The 23,266-nt window shown below is 49.3% G+C and overlaps 2 protein-coding genes across 2 annotated transcripts in view; one reads left to right on the top strand and one right to left on the bottom strand.

The window, feature by feature from the left end:
• VSIR (V-set immunoregulatory receptor) overlaps window positions 1-5,685 on the top strand; it is a 42,680-nt gene extending 36,995 nt beyond the window's left edge. Inside the window, exon 7 of the mRNA XM_030571363.1 lies at window positions 1,054-5,685. Coding sequence (XP_030427223.1) covers window positions 1,054-1,091 — 38 coding nt within the window. The 3' untranslated portion in view covers window positions 1,092-5,685. The remainder of the gene's footprint in view (window positions 1-1,053) is intronic.
• The window catches only part of CDH23 (cadherin related 23), a 536,798-nt gene that overhangs the window by 98,883 nt on the left and 414,649 nt on the right, over window positions 1-23,266 (bottom strand). The window contains exons 35-37 of the mRNA XM_030571362.1: window positions 22,171-22,299; window positions 20,976-21,104; window positions 18,760-18,987 (exon numbers count right to left, since the gene is read on the bottom strand). Of these exons, the coding sequence (XP_030427222.1) occupies window positions 18,760-18,987; window positions 20,976-21,104; window positions 22,171-22,299 (486 nt within the window). The remainder of the gene's footprint in view (window positions 1-18,759; window positions 18,988-20,975; window positions 21,105-22,170; window positions 22,300-23,266) is intronic.

Genomic DNA, 23,266 nt, shown 5'->3' with positions numbered 1-23,266 from the left:
GTGTTCTGCAGTGGAGGGATGGGATGGGGGGAGAAAGAGTCTGTGTGTGTGTGTGGGGGGGGGTCTCGAAGTTACTGCCCCATGAAAGAGGGTCCTTTCTGTAAGGAAAGGAAGGGAGAAAGAAAAAGAACAAGAAAAAGAGAAAAAGAGGGGAGGAGAGGGAAGGGATAGCTCAGTGGTTTGTGCATTGGCCTGCTAAACCCAGGGTTGTGAGTTCAATCCCTGAGGGGGCCATTTAGGGATCTGGGGCAAAAATCTGTCTGGGGATTGGCCCTGTTTTGAGCAGGGGGATGGACTAGATGACCTCCTGAGGTCCCCTCCAACCCTAATATTCTATGATCTCAACTTTTGGGGGAAAGAAACACAGCTGTGGCACAATTGGCTCTTTTTGTTTGTCCTGCAGCATGGGGTAATGGTGAGGTTTGCCCTTCATACAGGAATTTTTCTTTCATACAGGGAGTTCTCACCAGCCAGTGAGTCTCTGTAGTGCTTCAGTTCCAGGTGTGGGCTAGCAATATTAAATTGGTGGACACACTTGTCAGTCCATTATCCCTGCCCCTAGAGTATCCTCATATTAATCTCTCAGAGCTGGCCTGACATTTCACTCCCAGTTATTACTAATACGTTAGATGCTGTTACAAGTAGGGAAAGCTAACAACTCAATACCAGCTAGAGAAAAAAATCCTGCCAGTTGCCCTAAGAAATGTTGCCTCCAGGAGATTTAAAATTATGAGCTACAGAACAGTAGGGACGGACCCAAAGCCCAGTGAAGTCAATGGAAGTCTTTCCATTAACTCCAACAATGTGCTTTGGGTCAGGCCCTTAGTTCCCTTTCCCTGCCACCTTTGCACCTGGTGGCATTTGGCTGAATCATTCTGCTTAAGGTGCCTGCAAACGGCAATGTATACCTCCAGCAGCTCGGATCTTCTAGAGACTTGTCTACAGTGGGGAAGAATTTTCTGTTGACATAAAACCACAGCTACAGAGATGCCCAGTGAGCTCTACATCCATAAATAACGTCCAAAAATTAACAGATTTGTCTCTCCTTTTCAGAGCCTGTTCCTGATTCTCCAAGTTCCATGAAAGTATAAAATTGCTGAAGAAGAACAACTTTCACTGAATTTGTTGTCAGCAATACAGAAGCAGCTTTGGCTATTGCTGAAGCAAAGGCTTTACAGGCAAGGCCACTTCTGAGTGGAAAAAATGACGGATACTTTCTCTAGCATTCAATGCTTCCCCTGGCACCTCAAATTCATTGCTGCGCTCATCTTCCTTAGAAATTTTCTCAAGAAAAAAAAACAAGAAAGAAAGAAAAAAGATCACCACAACTGTTGAAACTCTTGCTGGTTTTTCTTTACTGCACAAGGAAGCTTACAATTTAATTACCAAATACATTGCTAAACTCATTGCTGGTGTGCAGTTCCCCACACCATGCTTATTTACAACACTGGCACCTAGAGCAGGTATAAGATGAGGACTTATTAAACTGGAGGGGGAGGCTGAACAAAAAAAGAAGCCTTACAAACTGAACTGGAGTGAGAGAACCACTCTCCACATTCCATATGCCCTGCCCCAGTGGAAATTTGTGAAGAGGAAAACAAGTTCCTCTTCAATGGGTTTAGATTTTTGCTACCTATTTTCTTAGAGATGTATGTGTGTATATATATATTATTTTGTTGCCTGCACTGTTTGAGGTCATTGCATAGAAACTGTATGGTGTGTTTATAACTTGTGTCCCTTTATGAAAAGATGTATGACGGGAAGATTTGTAAGAAAAATGATATCAGCTGCCAGCTACAATATCTAAAGAATAAGGAGTCAGTCAGAAATATAAGTCTGGCATAAGTCATGGAGTTTCGCTCTGGATTCAAATCGAGATCCAGACTTCTCAAAAATCCATGAGAGTGTGGGGAATCACTGCTCTGATTCAGTCCTATTGTAGAGATGGACCTGAGCTGTGCAATTTGGACCTAGATTCAGATTCCAACTTGCCTGAAGTCCAAATGGGTTGGAATCTGGTTTTCCAGTCTGAGCCCATCTCTGTTAGAAATGTGGCAAACATCTCACAGAGAGTCTGAGTCAGAGAGACATGAGGCACACCAGTGTTTTAATTTATTAGCATAGTTTAATCTGTGTTATGTTCCTCTGTTTTCATAGCCATGTTAGAGAATCCACGCCCCCTGTTTGGGAACAACTTTTGAAATGCTTTATCCACATGCAATCATGGGAGAAAACAGTATCTTGTGCCATCACTCAGATACGTTCATCTGGGATTATTTGAGTGACCACAGCAAATATCCATAGGCAGAGCACCTCAGAAAGTCTGCAAGCATTTAGTATTCAGAATTGTCTCCTGTGGGATTGCCAGGAGAACTAACACACCCTGCTCAGTAATACTCTCCAGTTAGAGGCGTGCCCATTAGAACCAACTTGAATTAAAGTAATGTGTGTTCAGCAAAGGTCTCATGGAGCAGGTCAGATGACTATTAGCAGGTCATAAAATGATTTTAAAATCTGCAGTCATGATGCAAACCACGATAACCATTTTCAGATTTGTTACTCTGAGTTCCTTTACATGGCTGAAAAAGGTACAATGTGGAAAGGCTAAGGAGACTTGAGAAAGAGAGAGAACACTATGAAAAAACCCAGTTTTTGTTCAAGGGTCACCTGCCCTGTTTGGTGTAGATGTACAATAGGAATACATGAGTCTCAATGAAACCATAACATATATAACCTTTCTGTAAATGACCCAGCTTTGTGAGAGTTTCAAGCAAGGTACAGACTGGTCATGGAAAGAATATACATTGCCAAGCATGAATGAAGCCCTGACGGCTGCATAGATAAGGGGCAGTCAGCTCTACCCGGGATTCAATCCTCTCCCATCATCTCGCTCATATTCCCTCAGATGGGACGGGCATGTCAGTTATTCTACCACACTTTAATTATGCCAGCTTGGAACTAAGCAACCAAAGAGTCACCATCAGTAGATTGAGGCAGCCCCTCAGCATGAACAAATCCTAGGTGGAGGGGGAGGGGTGGGCAGAAGGGAATGGAAAAAAGTCTTATCCTACTGTGGGAATCACACAAACTATTTTTTAATGTAGCCAAGAAGAGCTTTTGATGCTTTCATCTGAGGCTAGTTTTTCAGCTGGTTCAGAACCCATCCATCTCTATTTAAGAGTCACTCCAGCTGGCAGCTTAGGTCTCAGCCTGCGAGCAGAATATTTCATTTTCGTACTTAAAAAAAAATCATAGGCACTGATGAAAAATAATCAAGATTTTGATGCTTTAAAAAACAACCTCTCCTCCTCCAGCTGTAACTTTTTTTTTAAATGAACCCTTTCCAGGTGATGGATCTGTGATATGCACTACAGGCCCATGGCAAAGGCTGATGGGAGGTGAGAAGGGGCCCATTTGGTTCTTTGTAAAGTTTAGAAACTTCTTTAAACCATGGAGAAAAGACATGCAGCTTGGAACTGAGCTTCCCTCTATACCTCTAATACTATGAGGAAAGTGGAAAAGTAGAGTGGGAACCATCTGTTTAAAAGCATATTTTACATTTTGTTGCCAAGAGCAGCTTTCCTCAGTGTCCTCCAGTCCAGAGGAATGCCAGGGAGACTCCATCTCCCACCTAGACCCTATCTTCCCTGGCACCTAGAACCTATCCTTTCTGCCACCTAGCACAGAGAAGCAGGTAATAGGAGGGAAACTTCTTAGGAGTGTCTGTTTCCTGACACCCTCAGATGCCATCTATAGGCTGGGGTGAAGATGACCAGAGGGAAAACAGAGTTTCAGTATGATCATAATACATAACTTACACAAACCACCACCAAAATACAGAATACAAATAGTATTCCTGAAACGATTCGAAAATCAGCAACATGACTCCTACTGCGTCTAATGTCATGCCCAAATGACTCCCATGTTAGAGTCGCACAGCTATGGCTTACCAGCAGACATTAAAAATAAAAAAAAAAAAATCTAAAAAGTCATGTAGAGAAGAGAATATGCTCCTGGGTAGATTTCCAGCCTACTGACAAGTCTGGAAAAGTTTAGGCCTGAAAGCTACTTGTGATGATTGTGTCATTATTGTGACTCATTGGTTGTCATGGTGTGTGGGCTGGCTCCAGGCCATTAGGAATCCAGCTATTGTGCCAGTTGTGTTTTCTCTCACTTTATGTTAGAAAAGCATCCTGAGATGACCCTGACTAGAACTCGGGTATAGCTGACTACCCTATCTATGCAGCCATCACAGCCCAGCAGTAATCAGAACAACCTGGGATGAGCAAAACGTCTCTTCAACACTCCAAACAGATAACAGGATAATATCTTGCGGCAGAAAATGCTACTTAAGGGTTTGATTAATTTCAGAAAAAAATCTCAGATCATTTAAATAGACTGCAACTATAAGGCCTGTTACTAGGACATCATGGTACACCACAGCAAAAAGATGCTCCTGAACCACATTGTCTCTCTGTGCCTATCTGAGAAGCTGCAGCCTTTCAGAACTTCCGCAGTCCTTCTCTTTGTTAACAGGGTGCTACTTGATGGTACATGGCTAGGGGCAAAATCTGCTAATTCCTTTAGCGGTACTGTACCCCATGTAAAGATGCCCATTGAGGAAACCTGAAAATCTGTGTGAAAGCTGAAATCTTCTACTGATTAGCAAAATTCTCTGCATGATCATCACCAGTCTTGTGGACCCCACAGCATGGGGACATCAGCATGACAAGTGTATACATATCTGATCTGGAGATCTATTTGCTTAATGGGTCCATTCCTGTGTCAGCTGTTAACTGCTTCCCTGCTGAGCAGTGCACTGGATAATTCTGAGAAACAAGACCTTACATGGCTAGAGATTTAAAAAGGAAGCAAATGAGAAGCCATGGGAGTATGGACACCTTGCACAAACCAGCTGTCACTCGTCCCAAAAGTTACAAAATAACCTCCTGGGTTGCAGAAGGTACCCAGCTGTGCGCTCCCACCCACTGATTTGCTCCCACTCAAATTTCAGTTCAAAAGATTTCACTAGCTATCTAAATTCCCAACTCGTCTCCTCGCCATCAAAAATAAAAATCAGATAAAAACTCTCTGGGGGCCTAAGTCCCTTTGGTTCATATGGCCACACAAGCTAGCCCTGTTTCTGTGATGTGACTTCATGCTCCATTTAATAAAGAGCTCAGGATGGGGTTGAGAGGGCCAATTCCCACCTTCCCTGCGGTTCTGCTAATTATTCCAGAACAAGAGACTAGAAGAGCAGAGCATGTGGGAAGCATGCAAAGGCATGATAATGTCTCTGCCTTCAAAAGGAATACATGAGCCTGACGGGAAGAATGCATGACTAAAGAATTGTGTGTCAGATCTGGAATAGTGGCTCTCGATACTGCTTTTTAATTTTAATGTTATTCTTTATTTTAAAAAAACCAAAAAAACACAACCAACCACCTTCTCTTCATGGCCAGCATAAAATGCTCACATTGTCTGTCTCCTGAGACCACTGACAGCAGGGTGGCATGTTCTGAGATTGAAGGGGAATGAAGGGAGTAAAACTAAGAGGACGGTATAGGGGATAATCAACTGCTTCGGGCTATTTGTACATTCTGATTGCTGTGAAATGTTCTCCAGATGTATATGCATTTGTTTATAAAAATACTGATTGATGATACAATAAAGTTTTATTGGAAATATTGTTCTCTTATGTAACAGAAAGGGATTCACAAACAATATATCAAAATCTAGCCAGCTGCAGGGAAGGAGGGGCCAATGACATCAAATATCAGGGGCTATGAAGAGGACGGCGAGGTTATTAACAGCGCTGCGATGATGCTATGTGAGCTGGGCAAGCAGAAGGAAGAATGGAGTGGGAACCAGGAAGAGACAAGCTCCAAGTTGCCAGGGTACAGTGGCCTGCATGGCAAAACCAAAGTTCTTTTGCTGGAATAGTTTTTCTTTATCATCTTATTCCAGAAATGACAAGTCTTTAGCCAAAACTGTACAAGACTGTCCCCCTCGTTCTGTATGGGGTTCTGTCACACACTTGTAGCCTGGTGGAAAACTGTGTTGGGGGTGCTACAAACCATGTTACAACTAGGACAGCAGACTAAGTGGAATAATCTCCTTTTAATGGAACCACCCCTTTCCACACCGCACCACACCTGACATCTATCATAACTTAAAAATCCACTGCCCTGATTCTGCACCAACCGTGCTAAGTGTGTAAGGAGGAGGGCGGAAGAGAAGTGCTGCCATGCTTCCTTTATTCTGTTTCCTCTTTTGTCTTTGAACATGTTTTTGCATTGTGGTTTTCCTGTTTTCAGCCTGCTATGTCTTCTTTGTAGCCCTGACTGGTCTCCGGCCATTTTCCTTTCTGTAATCACTCAGACAAGGAGTGGAGACTTCAGAAAGATGGCACCGACAGTATCCCCTTCTCTCTGTTACACAGGGTCATGGCCTCAGGACTGACCTTATGGGTGGGCAACCGCCCAGGGTGCTGTTGTCAGGGGGATGCCATCCAAATGGCACAAGCTGGCAGGCCTGGGCTGCCGGAGGGGGGGTGAGTGCAGGTGAGCCCAGTGCTGGAGCCCCTGGCCAGCCGGGAAGGGGGCAAGTGATGCTACCTGGAACTGCCAGCCTGTCAGGGAGTCACAGGCAGCATGGTTCATACCTGCAGAGCAAGTGGGCCAGCCTCTGGATCCCCCCTTCCCATGGGCATGGGTGGTGGCTGCATACCCACTCTCCTCCTGCTAGGTGGTCAGGGGGCGTATGATCGGGGGAGCCCCAAGGCTCAAAAACTTCTCCCTGTGCAGCCTGACCAGGTTCTGGAGCCAGGGGCTGGTCCTTGTGCCCTGCACCCCATGTTGCTGTTCTCAAACTCAAAGAAAGGGCACCAAAATACAAGTTTGTCCAGAGCGCCCTTCCCCCCTAAGGCTGGCTCTGCAATATCTCAGTGCTCCACTAAGGAAGACTTCAGCACAATGGCAACAGCAATGTTCTCTTCCTGTGACTGGCAAGGACACAGCCTATTTTAGCAGTAAGGGAGACTAATGAAAGTGGCAACAGCTATGAGCCCTTCCCGCGACTGTTGCTAGGGCACAGGTACCCTGTACTTCTAGCAAAGGGCATTCATTAAGATGGCACCAGCACTGTGCCCCTCCATCTGAGTGGCAATGGAGCATAGATACTAACACCTCACTTTTCCAATGTGGGAAATTACATCAAAGAAAGAGCTTCCCTGTTGTCCCGCATGTCTCCCTAACCCTCCCATGGCAGGGACTTGGTATTACCCCTACTCCCTTCTATGGCATGGTATCGGTTTCCCTTCCCCCTCTGCAATTCCCTCTTTCCCAGTTCCACTTTCTCCTGCTGTGGGTCCCTGCTCCCCCCAGTCTCTGTTTTCCTCTGCCCCAACTCCAGGTCCCTGTTTCCATGTCCACCAACCCACCCACTCCCCAACCCCTGGTTCTTCTTCGAGTGATTGCTCATATCCATTCCAGTTAGGTGTACGCGCCGCGCGTGCACATTCGTCGGAAAACTTTTACCCTAGCAACTCAGTGGGCCGGCAGGTCGCCCCCTAGAGTGGCGCCACCATGGCGCTCCATATATACTCCTGCCGGCCCACCCGCTCCTCAGTTCCTTCTTACCGCCCGTGTCGGTCGTTGGAACAGTGGAGCGCGGCTTAGCTGACCTCCACTTCCCTAGCTACTCGTTTTCTCGTATATAATTATGCAGTTATAACACTTTTATATATACATTTGTATGGTTAGTTTAGTTAGCGGGGTTCAGGAAGTAGCCCCTTCCATGAGCCCAGTGCCGGAGCCATGCATGGCTCACCGGGTTTTAAAAAGGGGCCCGGCTTGCCAGAAGCCGCGGCCGAAGAGAGATCTACATGACTCCTGTTGAAGTGCCTCAGGGAATCACACTTGACAGATAAGTGCCCCATTTGCAAGGCTTTTAAGCCGAGAACAAAAAGGTGCGGGACTTTCACTTACCCCTCCACCTTGGGCGCGGAGCGATGTTCAAGCGGCGGGCAGAAGCGCCTCCTCGGCACCGGACCCCGCCGGTACCACCAAGGCCTTTCGGCACCGACCGTCGCCGGCACCGATGTCGACTCGGCACCGCTCCCTTCTTCCGAGGTCGAGAGAGTCTACGATTCCTGCTGGTGCCTGGCGGCTCCCCGGCACGCGCCGTGGTTGAGCCCCCTGCTCCCGCTACTTCCGTGCCACCTGCATCGCAGCCAGAGAGCTCACCTCAGTTGCGTTATCCGGCACCGTCACCTGCAGAGGCACCGATGACTTCGGCTCCGTCGATTCCAGTCCCCCAGGACCAGGGAATCCGCTGCCTGGCAGCTCCCCGGCTCGCGCCGTGGTAGAGCTTACTGCTCCTGCTGCTTCTGTGCCAGCTGCACCACAGCTAGACAGCTCGTCTAAGATGGCTCGCCCGGCACCGACGACGTCGGCACCGTCGATCCCGGTCCCACGAGGGCCGTAGAATCCGGTGCCTGACGGCTCCCCGGCACGCGCCGTGGTTGAGCGTATTGCTCCTGCTGCTTCCGTGCCAGCGGCACCGCAGCCAGAGAGCTCGTCTACTCGGATCGCCCGGCGCTGACACCTGCTACGACACCGATGACGTCGTCACCGTCGATCCCGGTCCCATAAGGGCCGTAGAATCCGGTGCCTGACGGCTCCCCGGCACGCGCCGTGGTTGAGCGTATTGCTCCTGCTGCTTCCGTGCCAGCGGCACCGCAGCCAGAGAGCTCGTCTAGTCGGATCGCCCGGCGCTGACACCTGCTACGGCACCGATGACGTCGTCACCGTCGATCCCGGTCCCACAAGGGCCGTAGAATCCGGTGCCTGACGGCTCCCCGGCACGCGCCGTGGTTGAGCGTATTGCTCCTGCTGCTTCCGTGCCAGCGGCACCGCAGCCAGAGGGCTCGTCTACGTCGGATCGCCCAGCACCGACACCTGCTGCGGCACCGATGGCGTCGGCACCGTCGATCCCGGTCCCACACGGGCCGTAGAATCCGGTGCCTGACGGCTCCCCGGCACGCGCTGTGGTTGAGCGTATTGCTCCTGCTGCTTCCGTGCCAGCGGCACCGCAGCCAGAGGGCTCGTCTACGTCGGATCGCCCGGCACCGACACCTGCTGCGGCACCGATGGCGTCGGCACCGTCGATCCCGGTCCCACACGGGCCGTAGAATCCGGTGCCTGACGGCTCCCCGGCACGCGCCGTGGTTGAGCGTATTGCTCCTGCTGCTTCCGTGCCAACGGCACCGCAGCCAGAGAGCTCGTCTACGTCGGATCGCCCGGCACCGACACCTGCTGCGGCACCGATGACGTCGGCACCGTCGATCCCGGTCCCGCAAGGGCCGTAGTATCCGGTGCCTGACGGCTCCCTGGCACGCGCCGTGGTCGAGCTAATGCTCCGGCTGCTTCCGTGCCAACGGCACCGCGGTCAGAGAGCTAGTCTAAGTCGGATCGCCCGGCACCGACACCTGCTGCGGCACCGATGACGTCGGCACCGTCGATCCCGGTCCCGCAAGGGCCGTAGAATCCGGTGCCTGACGGCTCCCAGGCACGCGCCGTGGTTGAGCTCCTGTTCCGGCTGCTTCTATCGGCACCGTCGATTCCAGTCCCACAAGGGCTATCGAATCCGGTGCCCGACGGCTCCCCGGCACGCGCCGTGGTTGAGCGTATTACTCCCGCTGCTTCAGTGCTGACGGCACCGCAGCCAGACAGCTTATCTAACTCGGTTCGCCCGGCACCGGCACCTACCGAAGCTCTAATGACCTCGGTACCGTGGATCCCGGCCCCACGAGGGCCGTCGAATCCGGTGCCTGACAGCTCCCCAGTACGCACTGTGGTTGAGCCTGCTGTTCCCTGCACGCCGGAGATGTTACCAACGGCGAGGGCTCTCAGTGCCATGACAGAGTCAGTGCTGCCTGACCCGGGCACCGCCGGTACGGGTAATACAGTCTCTTCAAGGGACTGTCCCCTGTCAGTACAGCAGAGCGGCACCGTCCATGATCACGGTCCCGCAGACACTCCAAGTCCTGTCGGCACGCCGGACACCACTGGCAGTCCCGGTACTGTTTTCCTCGGTACTGGTCACACTCGCTGCACCGGTCGGTATCCCGTTCGCCGACCCGCTATCGGCACCGTTCCGACATCTGGCACCGGGGCAGGTACCTTGACTCCTGTAGCTCTTCTCTGAGCCTCGAGATCTCGGTCGACCTCCCGACACCGTTCTGGTTGCGGGTCTGGATCTCGTTCCAGGTACCGATACGCCTCCCGATGCCGGTCCCCGGTGCCGAGTTGGGCAAGGTCCGAGTGAGTCAGAGACTCGGCCCGTGCCTTCTTTTAGTACCTCCATGGCCATCCGGACACGCATCCGTGTCATCCCATATGCGCAGATTTTATGCTCAGGACCACGATCCTGATATCATGGCCAGCGGGCGCCAGCCCCGAAGCAGAAAGAGCCTTGGCGAATGCAAGGTGTACTCTGCAGGGGCCCTGCGCCTCTGGGTAACAAAGCAACAAGCCTTGCTTAGCTGCGATAATTATAGCACCTGGGTGGAGGAGTTTCTCCCTCGAACCTCCCACCTAGAGTTCGCTGCCGTCTTGGAGGACGGGGGAAAGAATTTACCCTTTGTTGGTAAAGGCATCTTCGCGGCAGAGACAGCCCCAGACTGCGAAGCCTGCTGGACAATAGGGTCCTAATGCGTCTCAGCGTGTATACGCTTGCGACCAAACGCAGGCCTTTATGGCCCCAGCCGCCATACTCTGTGCCTAGCCAGAGGCAGAACTCTGGAAAACGGCAAGGCCAAGGTGGTCGCAGACAAACGTCAGGCCCCCTAAAAAGCCAGAGTCGAGGTCCCTCGCAATTACCACTGGGACCAAAGACGGACCTTCCAAGGTTCGTCGGAGGGCGGTGTACCAGTCGCAGGACGGGGTCCTGATCCCGCTTTCTCCTGGCATGGCCCCAGTTACTTTTAGATCGCTGGGTCCTGCGCACGATGGAGCATAGGTACCACCTTTAAATTGCTCCAGCCCTGTCCCCCTTCAGCGGACGAAAGGGGCTAGGGGTTTTACTCCCGTTATGCCCTAGTTCCCCACTCGAACACAGGTCTCAGACCTCCCTGGTCCTGCATGGACTCAACCGGTTTGGGATAAGGTTAAAGTTCTGCATGGTATCCCTGGGAACCATTATTCCATCCTTGCCTCCTGGGGGCTACTATGCCGCCCTGGATAGGAAGGACGCGTACTTTCGCAATGCCATCTTCCCTCCGCACGGGAGATGCCTCCGCTTTATAGCCAGCGGTGAATACTCCCGGTTTACGGCCATAGTCGCCGCCTACCGTAGCTATGTCGGATATGCGTTTTTCCGTATTGGTACGATTCGCTTATCCGAGGAGACTCTGACGCACAACCCACTCAGCCGTGGGCATCGTCACGGTCTTATTCACAGATCAAGGCCTGATGATTACTATAGAGCAATCCACTCTGGTTCCCACGCAGAGGTTGGGCTTCCTAGGGGCTATCTTGGTCTCCTACCTAGCCGGAGCCTGCTTATCGCAACTGCGGTTTTAGGCGATGGCATCAATCATCTGAGGTCTGAAGGCTTTCCCAACGACCTCAGCTCGTTCTTGTCTCAGTCTCCTGGGTCCATGGTTGCCCGCAAGTTTGTAACCAAGCACGCCAAGCTCCGCCTCCGTCCTCTCCAAGTCCGGCCCACCTCGGCGTACCGCTTGGACAGGGAGCCAATGGTCATGGTAGTCACCGTTCCCTCGAACGCCTTAGGCTCCCTAGAGTGGTGGCTAACCCCCTCCTTGGTGTGGACAGGATGCGGTTTCATCCGCCCCAGCCCTCACTGCCCCTGACGGCGGACGCATCATCTCTCTGCTCGAGTGCTCATGGTCACCTCCGAGCTTAAGGCCTTCGGTCTTCTAGGGAGCTGGCATTCCTCATTAATGCCCCAAAAATCAGAGTAGTCCGCCTGGCATGCCAGGGGTTCCAGCGGCAGCTGCGAGGCCGTTGTATCTCGGTGTTTACAGCCAACACAATGGCCAGGTGCTTCATAAGCATTCAGGGGGGACATAGTCCTCCCCCCTTTTTTGTCAGGAGGCCATCCATTTCCGGGTCTTTTGCATGGCCCGCTCGATGGAGCTGGCGACGTCCTTTCTCCCAGGCGTTCGGAACGTCTTATCTCTTTGACTCAGCAGGTCTTTCCTGTCTTACGAGTCATCACTCTGCCCCATGTGAGGCGTCCCGCTTTCCGGAGGTGGAAATGGTTCCTCACACAGACCTGTTCGCTCACCGCGAGTGCAGGAAATGCCAGATGTTCTGCTCCTTCCAAGGTCTCTCCTCGGAATCGATCTTGGACGCATTCCTGATACCGTGGAACGGCCAACTGCATTATGCCTTCCCGCTGTTCCCACTGGTTCGTTACGTCCTGCTCAAATTCCGCAGGGGCGGAGCGTGCGTCATCATGATCACTCCAGAGTGGTCCAGGCAGCACTGACATACCACGTTGCTCGGCCTGTCAGCCCAGACCTCATCACTCAGGGCAATGACAGGCTTCGTCACTCGGACCTGCAGCCTCTTCGCCTCACGGTGGCTCCTGCGTACCTGAGTTGGGGTGACAGGCAGCCTTCCACCTGGTCAACGTACCGAGCCAGGTGGAAGCGTTTCCTTTACAGCTGCAGTACGCTCGATCTTGCTCCTGCTGAGGTCTCGATCCCCTCTATTTGGCCTGCCTCTGGCCTTCAGCGGCAGGATCTGGCGGTATCATCGCTGAGGATACTCTCAGCAGCCGTCCCTACCTTCCAGCAGGCTAAGATGGACGTTCAGTGTCCCACGCTCTATGGGTTCGAGGTCCCTCAAGGGCTTGGAGCGCTTGCACCCTCGGGTGCGCCGCCCAGCCCCGCCCTGGGGCCTCAACCTAGTCTTGGCCAGACGGGTCTCTGAGATCAGAGCTCTTACGAAGGTTCCACAAAGACAAGGTGCAGTTGTGACCGCACCCGGCTTTCCTCCCTAAGGTGTTTTGGCCTTTCATGTTACCCACAGCTCAACGCAATGGGCATAACCGTTGCACTCCTTGGACATCTGTGGAGTGCTCGCATTATGTTGTGCTGACAGAATCATTTCCTAAGGTGCCCCAGCTCTGCCCCGGTAGCGGGCCAAAGGGAGGGCTTGCTTGTTTTCCTCTCAGAGGATCTCATCTTGGGTGATGGCGGACATCCCCACTTGTTCTGATTTGGCTCATATTTCCCCAAGCCACATCACCGTGCATTCTACCAGGGCTCAGGCTTCATCTGCCGCCTTGCTGGCTCGTGTTTCTACCCACGAGACCTGTCACGAAGCTCCATTGGTCCTCGGTCCTTACCTTTGCTTCGCAGTATGCCCTGGTTCAGCAGTCAAGAGAGGCTGTAGCCTCTGGCTCGGCAGTTTTATTCTGCCACATTTCACTCCGACCCCACCGCCTTTGTAAGGCTTGGGATTCACCTAACTGGAATGGATATGAGCAATCACTCGAAGAAGAAAAGACGGTTACTCACCTTTGTAACTGTTGTTCTTCGAGATGTGTTGCTCATATCCATTCCGCACCCGCCCTCCTTCCCCACTGTCGGAGTAGCCGGCAAGAAGGAACTGAGGAGCGGGTGGGCCGGCAGGAGTATATATGGAGCGCCATGGTGGCGCCACTCTAGGGGGCGACCTGCCGGCCCACTGAGTTGCTAGGGTAAAAGTTTTCCGACGAATGTGCACGCGCGGCGCGTACACCTAACTGGAATGGATATGAGCAACACATCTCGAAGAACAACAGTTACAAAGGTGAGTAACCGTCTTTTCCTGCTCCCTCATCACCACCACTGCCCTACACCTCCACCATCACCTTCGTTCCCCATCCACCTACTTCCCCCTCTCTGAGTCCATGCTTTCTCCTCTGCCCTCAGCTCCACTTCCCCCATACCAGGTTCCTGCTTCCACCAGCCCCAACTATCCCCTAACTCTCTCTAGTCCCCTCTGGATTCCTGCATTCTTTGCCCCAACCCCTTTGGCCTTGTTGATACCTCCTAATCCCCATTCCGCCTGCTTCCCCCTCCAGATTCCTACTTCCCTCCCCACTCCACTCTGAGTAAGAAAGACACTATAGAAAATTAGCATCTACTGCACTTCTGAAGATATACAAGTGCAAAAAACAAACTTTCTGTAAAGAACCCTGCCAACAGTGGCTGAGCTGCACACGCAGATGGAGCGAATCAGGAGATACGGCATAAAGAAATGCACACGTACACTTTAACCATTGCTTGCACACATTCTACTTTCAGCCCATTAGCAGCATAAGCAATGAGCTGGGAAAACTGTGCAAACAAACACAGGCTGCTTCTCCACACAAATAAAAGGAGCAAGCAGATTTTAGAGAACATGAACGCAGACATTAAGTTATGAATACTAGCGCTAAAGCACTAGATGTGATTTGATATCAAAGGTTGCTTTCAGGGCATTTTTACAAAACTAAGTTGTTACTAGGCAATTTTAGGAAATGGAAGCATGGAATAGGATAGAAGTTTGACTCACTGAGATCTGCACTCTGTGATTGTAAGGAAAATCCACCCAGAGAGGGGCAGCAGGGAGCTGCTTACACAGACCACCATCCCCATGGGAACAAACAATGTACTTGCAAATAGAAAGGGGGCAAATGAGAAATAAAGAAGGGGAAAAATTGCTTACCTGCAACAGCTCTAGCTATCCACTATGTCTTGCAGCAATGTTTACTATCCCAGTCCTAGGCCACTACAGGTATGTCTACATTGCATTGTAAACCTGGGCTCAGACTCAGTTTTAGTCCAACCCCCCGACCATCTACACATAAATCATCTGACTCGGAACCACAAGATACTTTACTTTGTTGCCTGAACATGTTTACTGTGTTCCAAGCCAAGATTCTAAACCAGATTTACTGGAGACTTACTGCAAGTTGGCTTCTGAAATTGAAGCTACCGAAATGAAAGGTGAAAGTAGTACAGTTCCACTCACTATTTTATCTCTGACTTGACTAGGAAAGGGTGTAGGGCAGGGGTGGGCAAACGTTTTGGCCCAAGGGCCATATCGGGGTTGTGAAACTGTATGGAGGGCCAGGTAGGGAAGGCTGTGCCTCCCCAAACAGCCTGCCCCCACCCGCATCTGTCCCCTCCCAATTCCTGCCCCCAGACTGCCCCCCTCAGAATCCCCGCCCCATCCAGCCCCCCCCCACTCCTTGTCCTCTGACTGGCTCCTCCCAGGACCCCCTACCCCTAACCGCCCCCGGGAATCCACCCCCCATTCCCTGTCCCCTGACTGCCCCAACCCTGATCCACACCTCTGCTCCCTGACAGGCCCCCCGGGACTCCCATGCCTATCCAACCACCCCCTGCTCCTTGTCCCCTGACTGTCCTGACCCCTATCTATGCCCCACCCCAACCACTCCCCAGGACCCCACCTCCTATCCAACCCCCCCCCACTCCCTGTCCCCTGACTGCCCCGACCCCTATCCACACCCCCACCCCCGACAGACTCCCCCCCAGGACTCCCACACCTATCCAACCCCCCCGTTCCCTGTCCCCTGACTGCCCCCCAGGATCCTCTGCCCCTTATCCAACCCCCCTGCTCCCTACCCCCTTATCATGCTGTTCAGAGCAGCAGGAGCTTGCAGCCTCGCTGCCCGGCCGGAGCCAGCCATGCCACCGCCCTGCCTGGCAGGAGCGGCCGGCCAGAGCGCTGGCAGCGTGGCAAGCTGAGGCTGCAGGGGAGGGGGAACAGCAGAGGAGGGGCTGGGGGCTAGGCTCCCTGGCTGGGAGCTCAAGGGCCGGGCAGGAAGTCCTGTGGGCTGGATGTGGCCCGTGGGCCGTAGTTTCCCCACCTCTGGTGTAGGGGTTGGGCAGAGAATGAAAACTCAAGCAGGCAGATCCTCAGCCTCACAAGAACTTTTTATTTCTATTTTTTAATGTTTTCAGAGAGGTTAAATTAAGGTCACTGCTGTCCCATGCCCTAGGGTCACCAGTCAAAATCATCATCCAATGCTAAACAAAGAGAGGGATGGCTGCTGCCACTATTCTCCTGGGGTGTGTCCTGGGAAGCCCTTACCGTGTGAAATAATTTGTTGTCTCACTTGTCCTTAGCATATCCCCATAGCAACACTGTTTCTGCCAGAACTGTTTTGCTACCTCCATGCACAGCATTCCTCATTATAAATGCTTGCACCAGTGCATTCTGGGACTCCTGAAGCATCTATCCCACAGGGCTCAACATAGTCACTGTGCTTTGGCATCCAGTGCTTTTGGCATCCTGTCCCCTTTGCGAAGAAAGTGCATATTCAGCTGAACTTAAGCTAACAACTTTCTTCCAGACATTGCAACTACTCGATACAACCCTCATTAGTGACTCAGATATTCTGATAATGGGTTTGATAGACAGATAGACTTGTCAAATGCCTGGGATCGACAGCTAGTGTAAATGCAAGTCACTGTGCAAGTGTTGTTGCAAACTCACAATGTTCACGCTTGTTGCAACATTTCCTCCAAAAGTAGAACAGGCTTCTGCACCTCCAAGAGTTTCACAAATACCTGCCAGAGATGATGTGAGAGAGCAGGAGATGGGGCCACAGAAAGAAAGAAGCAAGTTGGTTTTTCTCTGTGGGTTTGAAGGTGTGATCCTGAAGAATACTTGTTTACTAAAGTGTCTAAGTGAAGGAGTTCAGTATAAACATCTAAAAACCAGAGTGGTCAGCCAGAGGAAGAGATACCATGTGACAGAGCCAACTCTTAAGGATCAGGTCTAGGGAAGGAAGGAAAGTGAAAATATTTATAGTAAAATAATATTTTTATTTCCCATTGACAAATATTGGTTTATCAATGTGTCTTACTATGTCCGTTTGATATTGTGGTCTAACAACCTGGGCTCATCTAACGTTTCTTCCACAAGGGGGAAGTATCAGATACACACGCACATACAAATATATAACTTGGCATGCACCACTCAAAAGCTCAGGAGCTGCAAATGGTAAAAGTGGATTTGGGATTTCAAATTTGTCACTGGTAGTATATTTTCTTGATTCCCACAACCTGGCGGCCTCTCTTTTGCAATAAACAAATGGAATTAGTTTTTCTTACAAGCCACCAGTGAGTCCTCTTATGTATGTGCTGGAAATGGACAGGTATGAGAATGACACACAAACATTCTGCAACAATCTGGACACCGGAATGTAAAAATATGACTTGGCATGTAGAATAACCACAGCTGGTGTGTGTTAATCCTTTAGAGAGTGCCACCTGGGTAGGAGTTATGGTAGCTTGGGTAACCTAACGTATATTCATTTGCATCAGGATGATTATTATTCTGCGTGCATTTTAACCACTGTACAAGCACCTGGAGGTAGGGAAATACCCTGTATGTCTAAACTGAAATAAATAAAAGAACACAGTTCTTAACTCTCTTCTGCTGTTGATTCTCACGTTGCTGTAAAAATGGGCCAGCAGCTGCAAACTGCTGTTGTTCCATTCTCACAGCGTATGGTGGTCTCCAGACTTGGAAACTTGCTTCCTACTACCAGGCAGAAATGAGACTGATGAACAAAATGGCCTCAGGATAGTTCTGCTAATAGACCATGGCTGTCAGCTGTTGGGTTACTGATTCTGAGTTATGTCTTGCAGTCTGTGAGGCAGACAAACTATATGTTTTTTAAGACAGTCCAATGCCCACTCCTGTCCCTAGTGGTTCTGCACAGTGGAGACAAGCAAGACAAACAGCTCTGGGTAGATGTAGCCCTGCATGTCTGACAGGGCACAAAGAGTGCTTGTGGAGCAGGATGACCCCTGTAGTGGCTGGCACACTGGGGACTTTGCTTGTGTTTTTAGTACTCACAAGGAGGAGGTAAACAATTCAAGGCTTATTATGGAACCATGCCAGAACAGATTTATAAAAGGTAAAAAGCAGCGACACCAGGACATGCTGGGAGACTGAATGATGACGCTGCAGCTGTGTGCTGACAGTACTCAGTAGATTCGGTTTTGAAAGCTCCACATGAGGAGTAACGTACATGAGGACCTTGGACACGCACAGAGAACTGCTGCTCTGCCTGAGATGAGATGAGCTGAAACTCCCCATTGCAAATACAATGCAGAAAGCATGTACCTTTGTCAAGAGGTTCATCACTGTGCTTCTCCAGAAAGGACACCCAGAGGGCTTTCGGGGTCGCTGAGTCAGATGGCTCACTTGGCAGATCCTGAGCTTGAATACTAATGTCAACTCACTCCCCCCCCCCACACACACACTCCACCCCTTCTCTAATAGTCACACATACATACAGGAAGCGAAAGGCTGTTGTGACTCAGGACTGCGTAGGAGGGAGACCTCATTTTCCTCCAGGCTTGAGTTCTAATATGCATATCACTACTAGTGAGGTGAATCTTTACTGGATGCTTTCATTCCCTGTATATTGACTGCGTAAATCACGGAAATGAAAATAACCACCATGAACTGGGTGCGCTGTGGGCTATTAGGGGTAGTTAGCTATTAGAGATGGAGGAACTATTTACTCTTAAACTTGTATTTACCCACACGGATCAATATTCACAAAATAAGCTCCTGTTTTCAGCCCTGGATACAGATATGCACCCTCTTACCCATACAGTATCTCAGGAGTAATTTTGTGAACAAACAGCACTTCCCAATCAGTTCCAAGTGCATTTCCATACACAATTGTAAGAGCCCCTCCACCGGCACTTACTGAAAGGGATGGGTTGCCCTCATCTTCCACGGTGATAACCAGCCGGTAGAACCTCTGCTGCTCACGGTCTGGAGGGGACGGGCGGGTGGCGATTTCCCCAGTGACTCGATCCATGCGGAAGATGAGATCTTCATTCCCCTGGGTGATGTAGTAGGAAAGGATGCTGTTGAGCCCAACGTCCCTGTCGGTTGCTCGCACCTGAGCCACAGCGGTGCCTCCACCAACATTCTGGAGATCCATGGGGTGGAAAGAGAACGGAAAGAAAGAAAAGTCAGCTTCTGGCATGGACTCATCTGAACAAAAAGGTTCACAGTGAAACAGCTCTCAGCAGTACCCTCCAACACAGTGAATGGGGGAAGGCTCCTCCAGCATTTTCATTATAAATCTCCAGGTACCTAAGCTGTACAGCTCTATGCTAGGTGAAAACTTGACAGAGAGTCGGCTTGAGGGAAATTGGACAATGTCCTCAATATTTTTCCATGGCACCTACCAGGCCTGGAGATCAAAGCTCTCTCGGGGAAGATAGAGCATGAATAGGTGAAGTACAGTTCTCCCTACACCACTCTGCCTATGTGCTTCACCCTCAACTTGCAAGGATTATCTCTAGGGCTGAAATATTAGTTCAGTTACCAGATCAATCCAGGAATGCTGTGGAGGCATGCCAGCTAAGGTGATAATTACTTTACTGCTGCTCGTGATTGTGGTTTTTCCAGTGTAGACACCATTATCTTAGGAAGAGAGACCACGACTACCAGCTCATTTCACACAGGCCTGAAGAGCTGTCAGATGGAAACCACGTTTTGCCACTATCTGTTCAGCTGAGTGTTAAACCACTGAGCTGGCAGGGAAAGGCTTAGTACGTTGTTACAAATCCTCACCTTTGTACAACTCTAACTAAAAAATAACTTTTAAAATGAAATTTCACATGGTGTCATTTCATAACTTGAGCCATTTGCAAAACAAACCAGCCTGTAAGGACAGTGCCCAGGGGCCTGCCCACGCGCGTCCCACTAATACACAGAATGGCTTCAGATGGCTGGAATAGTGCTGAATGCATTTTGCTCTGGCCCATGCTTGCCCTGAAGCTACGTGCAGCTGAACAGATGTTGAGCCTGTTGTCAGCAGGGGGTAACTCTTCTAGGGTAGCTCAAGCCAAACAAAAGGCAAAGCCAAGCAGCTGATTTCCCAGGGCCAGTGGCACAAATGATTTCAGATACAAATTCAATAGAGAAGAGTGTTTGGATAAACTATTACGTTTAATTCAAAGCTATAAATCATATACACCATGCAGATATAACAAAGTGTCACAGGCTACACACACATTATTTGTATGTTATTTTTCATAATCACATTAGGATACCCCTGTTCAGGAAACAAGTTTCCTTTTTCCTGCTTGGTGGTGTTTTATTGCTTAATTACCAGACTTTCAGAGACTGTTTCCCAATAGCAATTCATATTCTGGGGAGGCGGCAATTCTCTTTAATTACATGTGATTTTCTGGAAGTTTCATCAGCCCATTAGGTCATCCAGTTTTTCCTGGCAGTTGTATGATGCCACTTAATGAGCAGAACAATGGGTTCAAAACATCCTCCAAAGAATTTCGTTCCAAATGAAGTTGTTCACATCTCTTGTTCAGAGGAATCAGGAATTGGTGTGCTATTTTCTGGAGGAAATTGTTTGAAAACATGGTCCTTCTTGGCAGATCAGCACAGATTTCATCATACACCGGGACAAGAGTCTGAGAGTCCGATTCCAGGCTAGGGCCAACCTCAGAACGACACCTGAGAGAGGTGAAGAGGGCTGTGGGCCACCTTTTGCCTCCTGGCTCCTATAGGTGGCTAGGTATTGGACAAGCCCCTGTGGTAAGTTAGAGCCACCCCAGAGACTGCTCTATAATTTATGCTGCCCCCAACGGCTCCCTGTGGAGCTGTCCATTAGCGAAGAACAAGAAGAGTGCATTGTGCTTGGGCCATGCCTCCTCTGATATGTACCTATGTTGAGGACTGCAAGAGAGGTAGCAGAGCCATATAGCTAGCCCTATACTACTGAGGAATCCTACTGATACTAACAATATTCCACAGTGAGATGATCCACTGGCTTTATAGCCCCTAGGCTGAATTCCCAGGAAATCATCATACAGCGGGTCCTGTGTGCATGCATGTTTCATTTGGCAGGAAAACTGAGACTCTGTTATGTAAGGCAGCAGAACTGCTTACCTCATTAACACTAACATTGTATCCAAAGGGATTCCCAATGATTGGTGGGTTATCGTTGACATCCAGGATATTAACTCTTAGTGTGTGCTCTTTTCTCCGAGGTGGGACTCCGCTGTCAGATGCCTGGATCTGCAGTGAAGCATAATGGTTACATCTGGGCAGAAGCTGTTCTTTGGTCAAATCTCATTGAAAAAAAGACACCTATAGTGCCACAAAACCAAAAAATATTCCATAAATAGGCACTGCCCAATAGGTCAGATCCAAAATTTAAGTTTTCCATTAGAAGTTTTAACAAAATCAAAGAGCAATAAAAACAGCGTAATCAATTAAAAAGAAACTGAATTTTTAAAATTATATGATTTTAAGAACTTTTCTTCCATTGCACCAACAAATCTTTGCAGCTGTCTCTGTTTAGCATAAAAAAAAAAAGCACTGAAACACCATTTCCCCCCCTTTGATTCCCCTTTTACATGATGGTGCTCCTTAAAATACTTGGAGGACCACCTTGTAAGGCTATCAAATGTGTCTATATATTTTTGTTTGTAATGTACAGCCCTCTCTAACTAGCTCCGGGAAGAGGAACCATGGCTATCACCTGGGGAAAGGATGAGAGAACAAACACGTGACAGATGTCATTTCTTAATGCACTGGAAGGCACTCAGATATTGTGATGATACGCGCATTATAAGAACCCATACAAACTAGAATAGAATGTTAAAATTGCTGCTGTGGTACAATTTTGCACCTCTACCTGGAGCGCCAGCTGTTAAAATGCTGAGCTGTAAATAACTATATAATATTACAAACCAGCCAATTCTGTGACAATCAAAATATATGCTGTATCATCATCTATTCAGCAATGCACAGCATTGTGTGATTACGCTTACATACATACACACACACACAGATGTGCAATACTTCGCATGAAATAAGCAGCACATATAGGGAAACTATTGTATTTTTTGGTGTGGAAAATTTTCCAATGATTAGTATAACCAGCCACAAAAGTACCTGCAGCATCACATGAATGACAGTCAGAAACTACAGTTTCAGGCAGTCAAACTTCATCCACTAAAGGCAACATTTGGACCATCTCGATGGGTAATGAGTTTCTGTATCTTGACTATTTGCCTTGCCCAGTGAATGGTGGATATTGCAGAAAATGCAGCTAAGATGGTGGAAAACTCCAGGTTACCTTTAAGGTGTAGTGATCCAGCAGTTCTCTATCCAATGGCCTTCCCACAAACACCTCTCCATAGGTATTGTTGGTGGTCCGTATCTCAAAGACGGAACCTATATTTCCTGATGTCAGAGAAAAGGCCACCTGCAAGAAGGAAATAAATAATGGGTAAGTGTGGGAAAGTGAGGGGCAGTGAGGTTAGGGAAGGGCGAAGAAAAAGGAGAGAGAAACAGTTATTACAAAGTGACAAATTCTTATGAAACCTGGCTCCTGCTTGCCCTTGTGCTGAAAATCCAACACAACAGTCTCTCTCAGAGTATTTCGTACATTGCTGCTGGTTTCGGGTGGAACCAGAAAGAATTCAGAAAAATAGCTCATAGAAACATTAACCAAACGTCTAGTGCCAATCCAGGTTCCAGTTCAGATGTTGTGAGTGTTCTCAGTTTGAGAAAGTTTTTCTTCTATGTGAATTGATTTGCTCATCTCTGCTCTGTTTGACCAGATGTTCCAGGTTTCTGCATAACTGAGGCTGTCACTGAGGCACACAGACACAGGACCAAATTGATATTATTAGATAATGATCATAATAAATACTATATTTATTAGCAGTTGCACCCAGTGTGTGCTACATGCTTTCCAAACACTAAAGAAAGATGGTCACTCCTTGGAAGACCTCAGTCACAGGAAAGGAACTCTCTGACTTCAGTAGGCTTAGAATGTGGTAAATGTGAAGTAACATCTGAATTCAGCAGTTACTCTGGAAATACACTGCTAAGGATTAGGCCAGGGGTACGCAACCTCTGGCATGGGTGCCGAAGGCGGCACGCAAGCTGATTTTCAGCGGCACTCACACTGCCCGGGTCGTGGACACTAGTCTGGGCGGCTCTGCATTTTAATTTAATTTTAAATGAAGCTTCTTAAACATTTTAAAAAACGTATTTAATTTATATACAACAATATTTTAGTTATATATTATAGACTTATAGAAAGAGACCTTCTAAAAATGTTAAATGTATTACTGGCACCTGAAACCTTAAATTAGAGTGAATAAATGAAGACTCGGCACAGCACTTCTGAAAGGTTGCCGACTCCTCGATTAGGCTGATTAATT

This window comes from Gopherus evgoodei, chromosome 7 (assembly GCF_007399415.2).
Source record: "Gopherus evgoodei ecotype Sinaloan lineage chromosome 7, rGopEvg1_v1.p, whole genome shotgun sequence".
Taxonomy (NCBI): domain Eukaryota; kingdom Metazoa; phylum Chordata; order Testudines; family Testudinidae; genus Gopherus; species Gopherus evgoodei.
The sequence above is the reverse complement of the archived record's forward strand: the minus strand, read 5'-3'. Positions and strand labels throughout refer to the sequence as shown.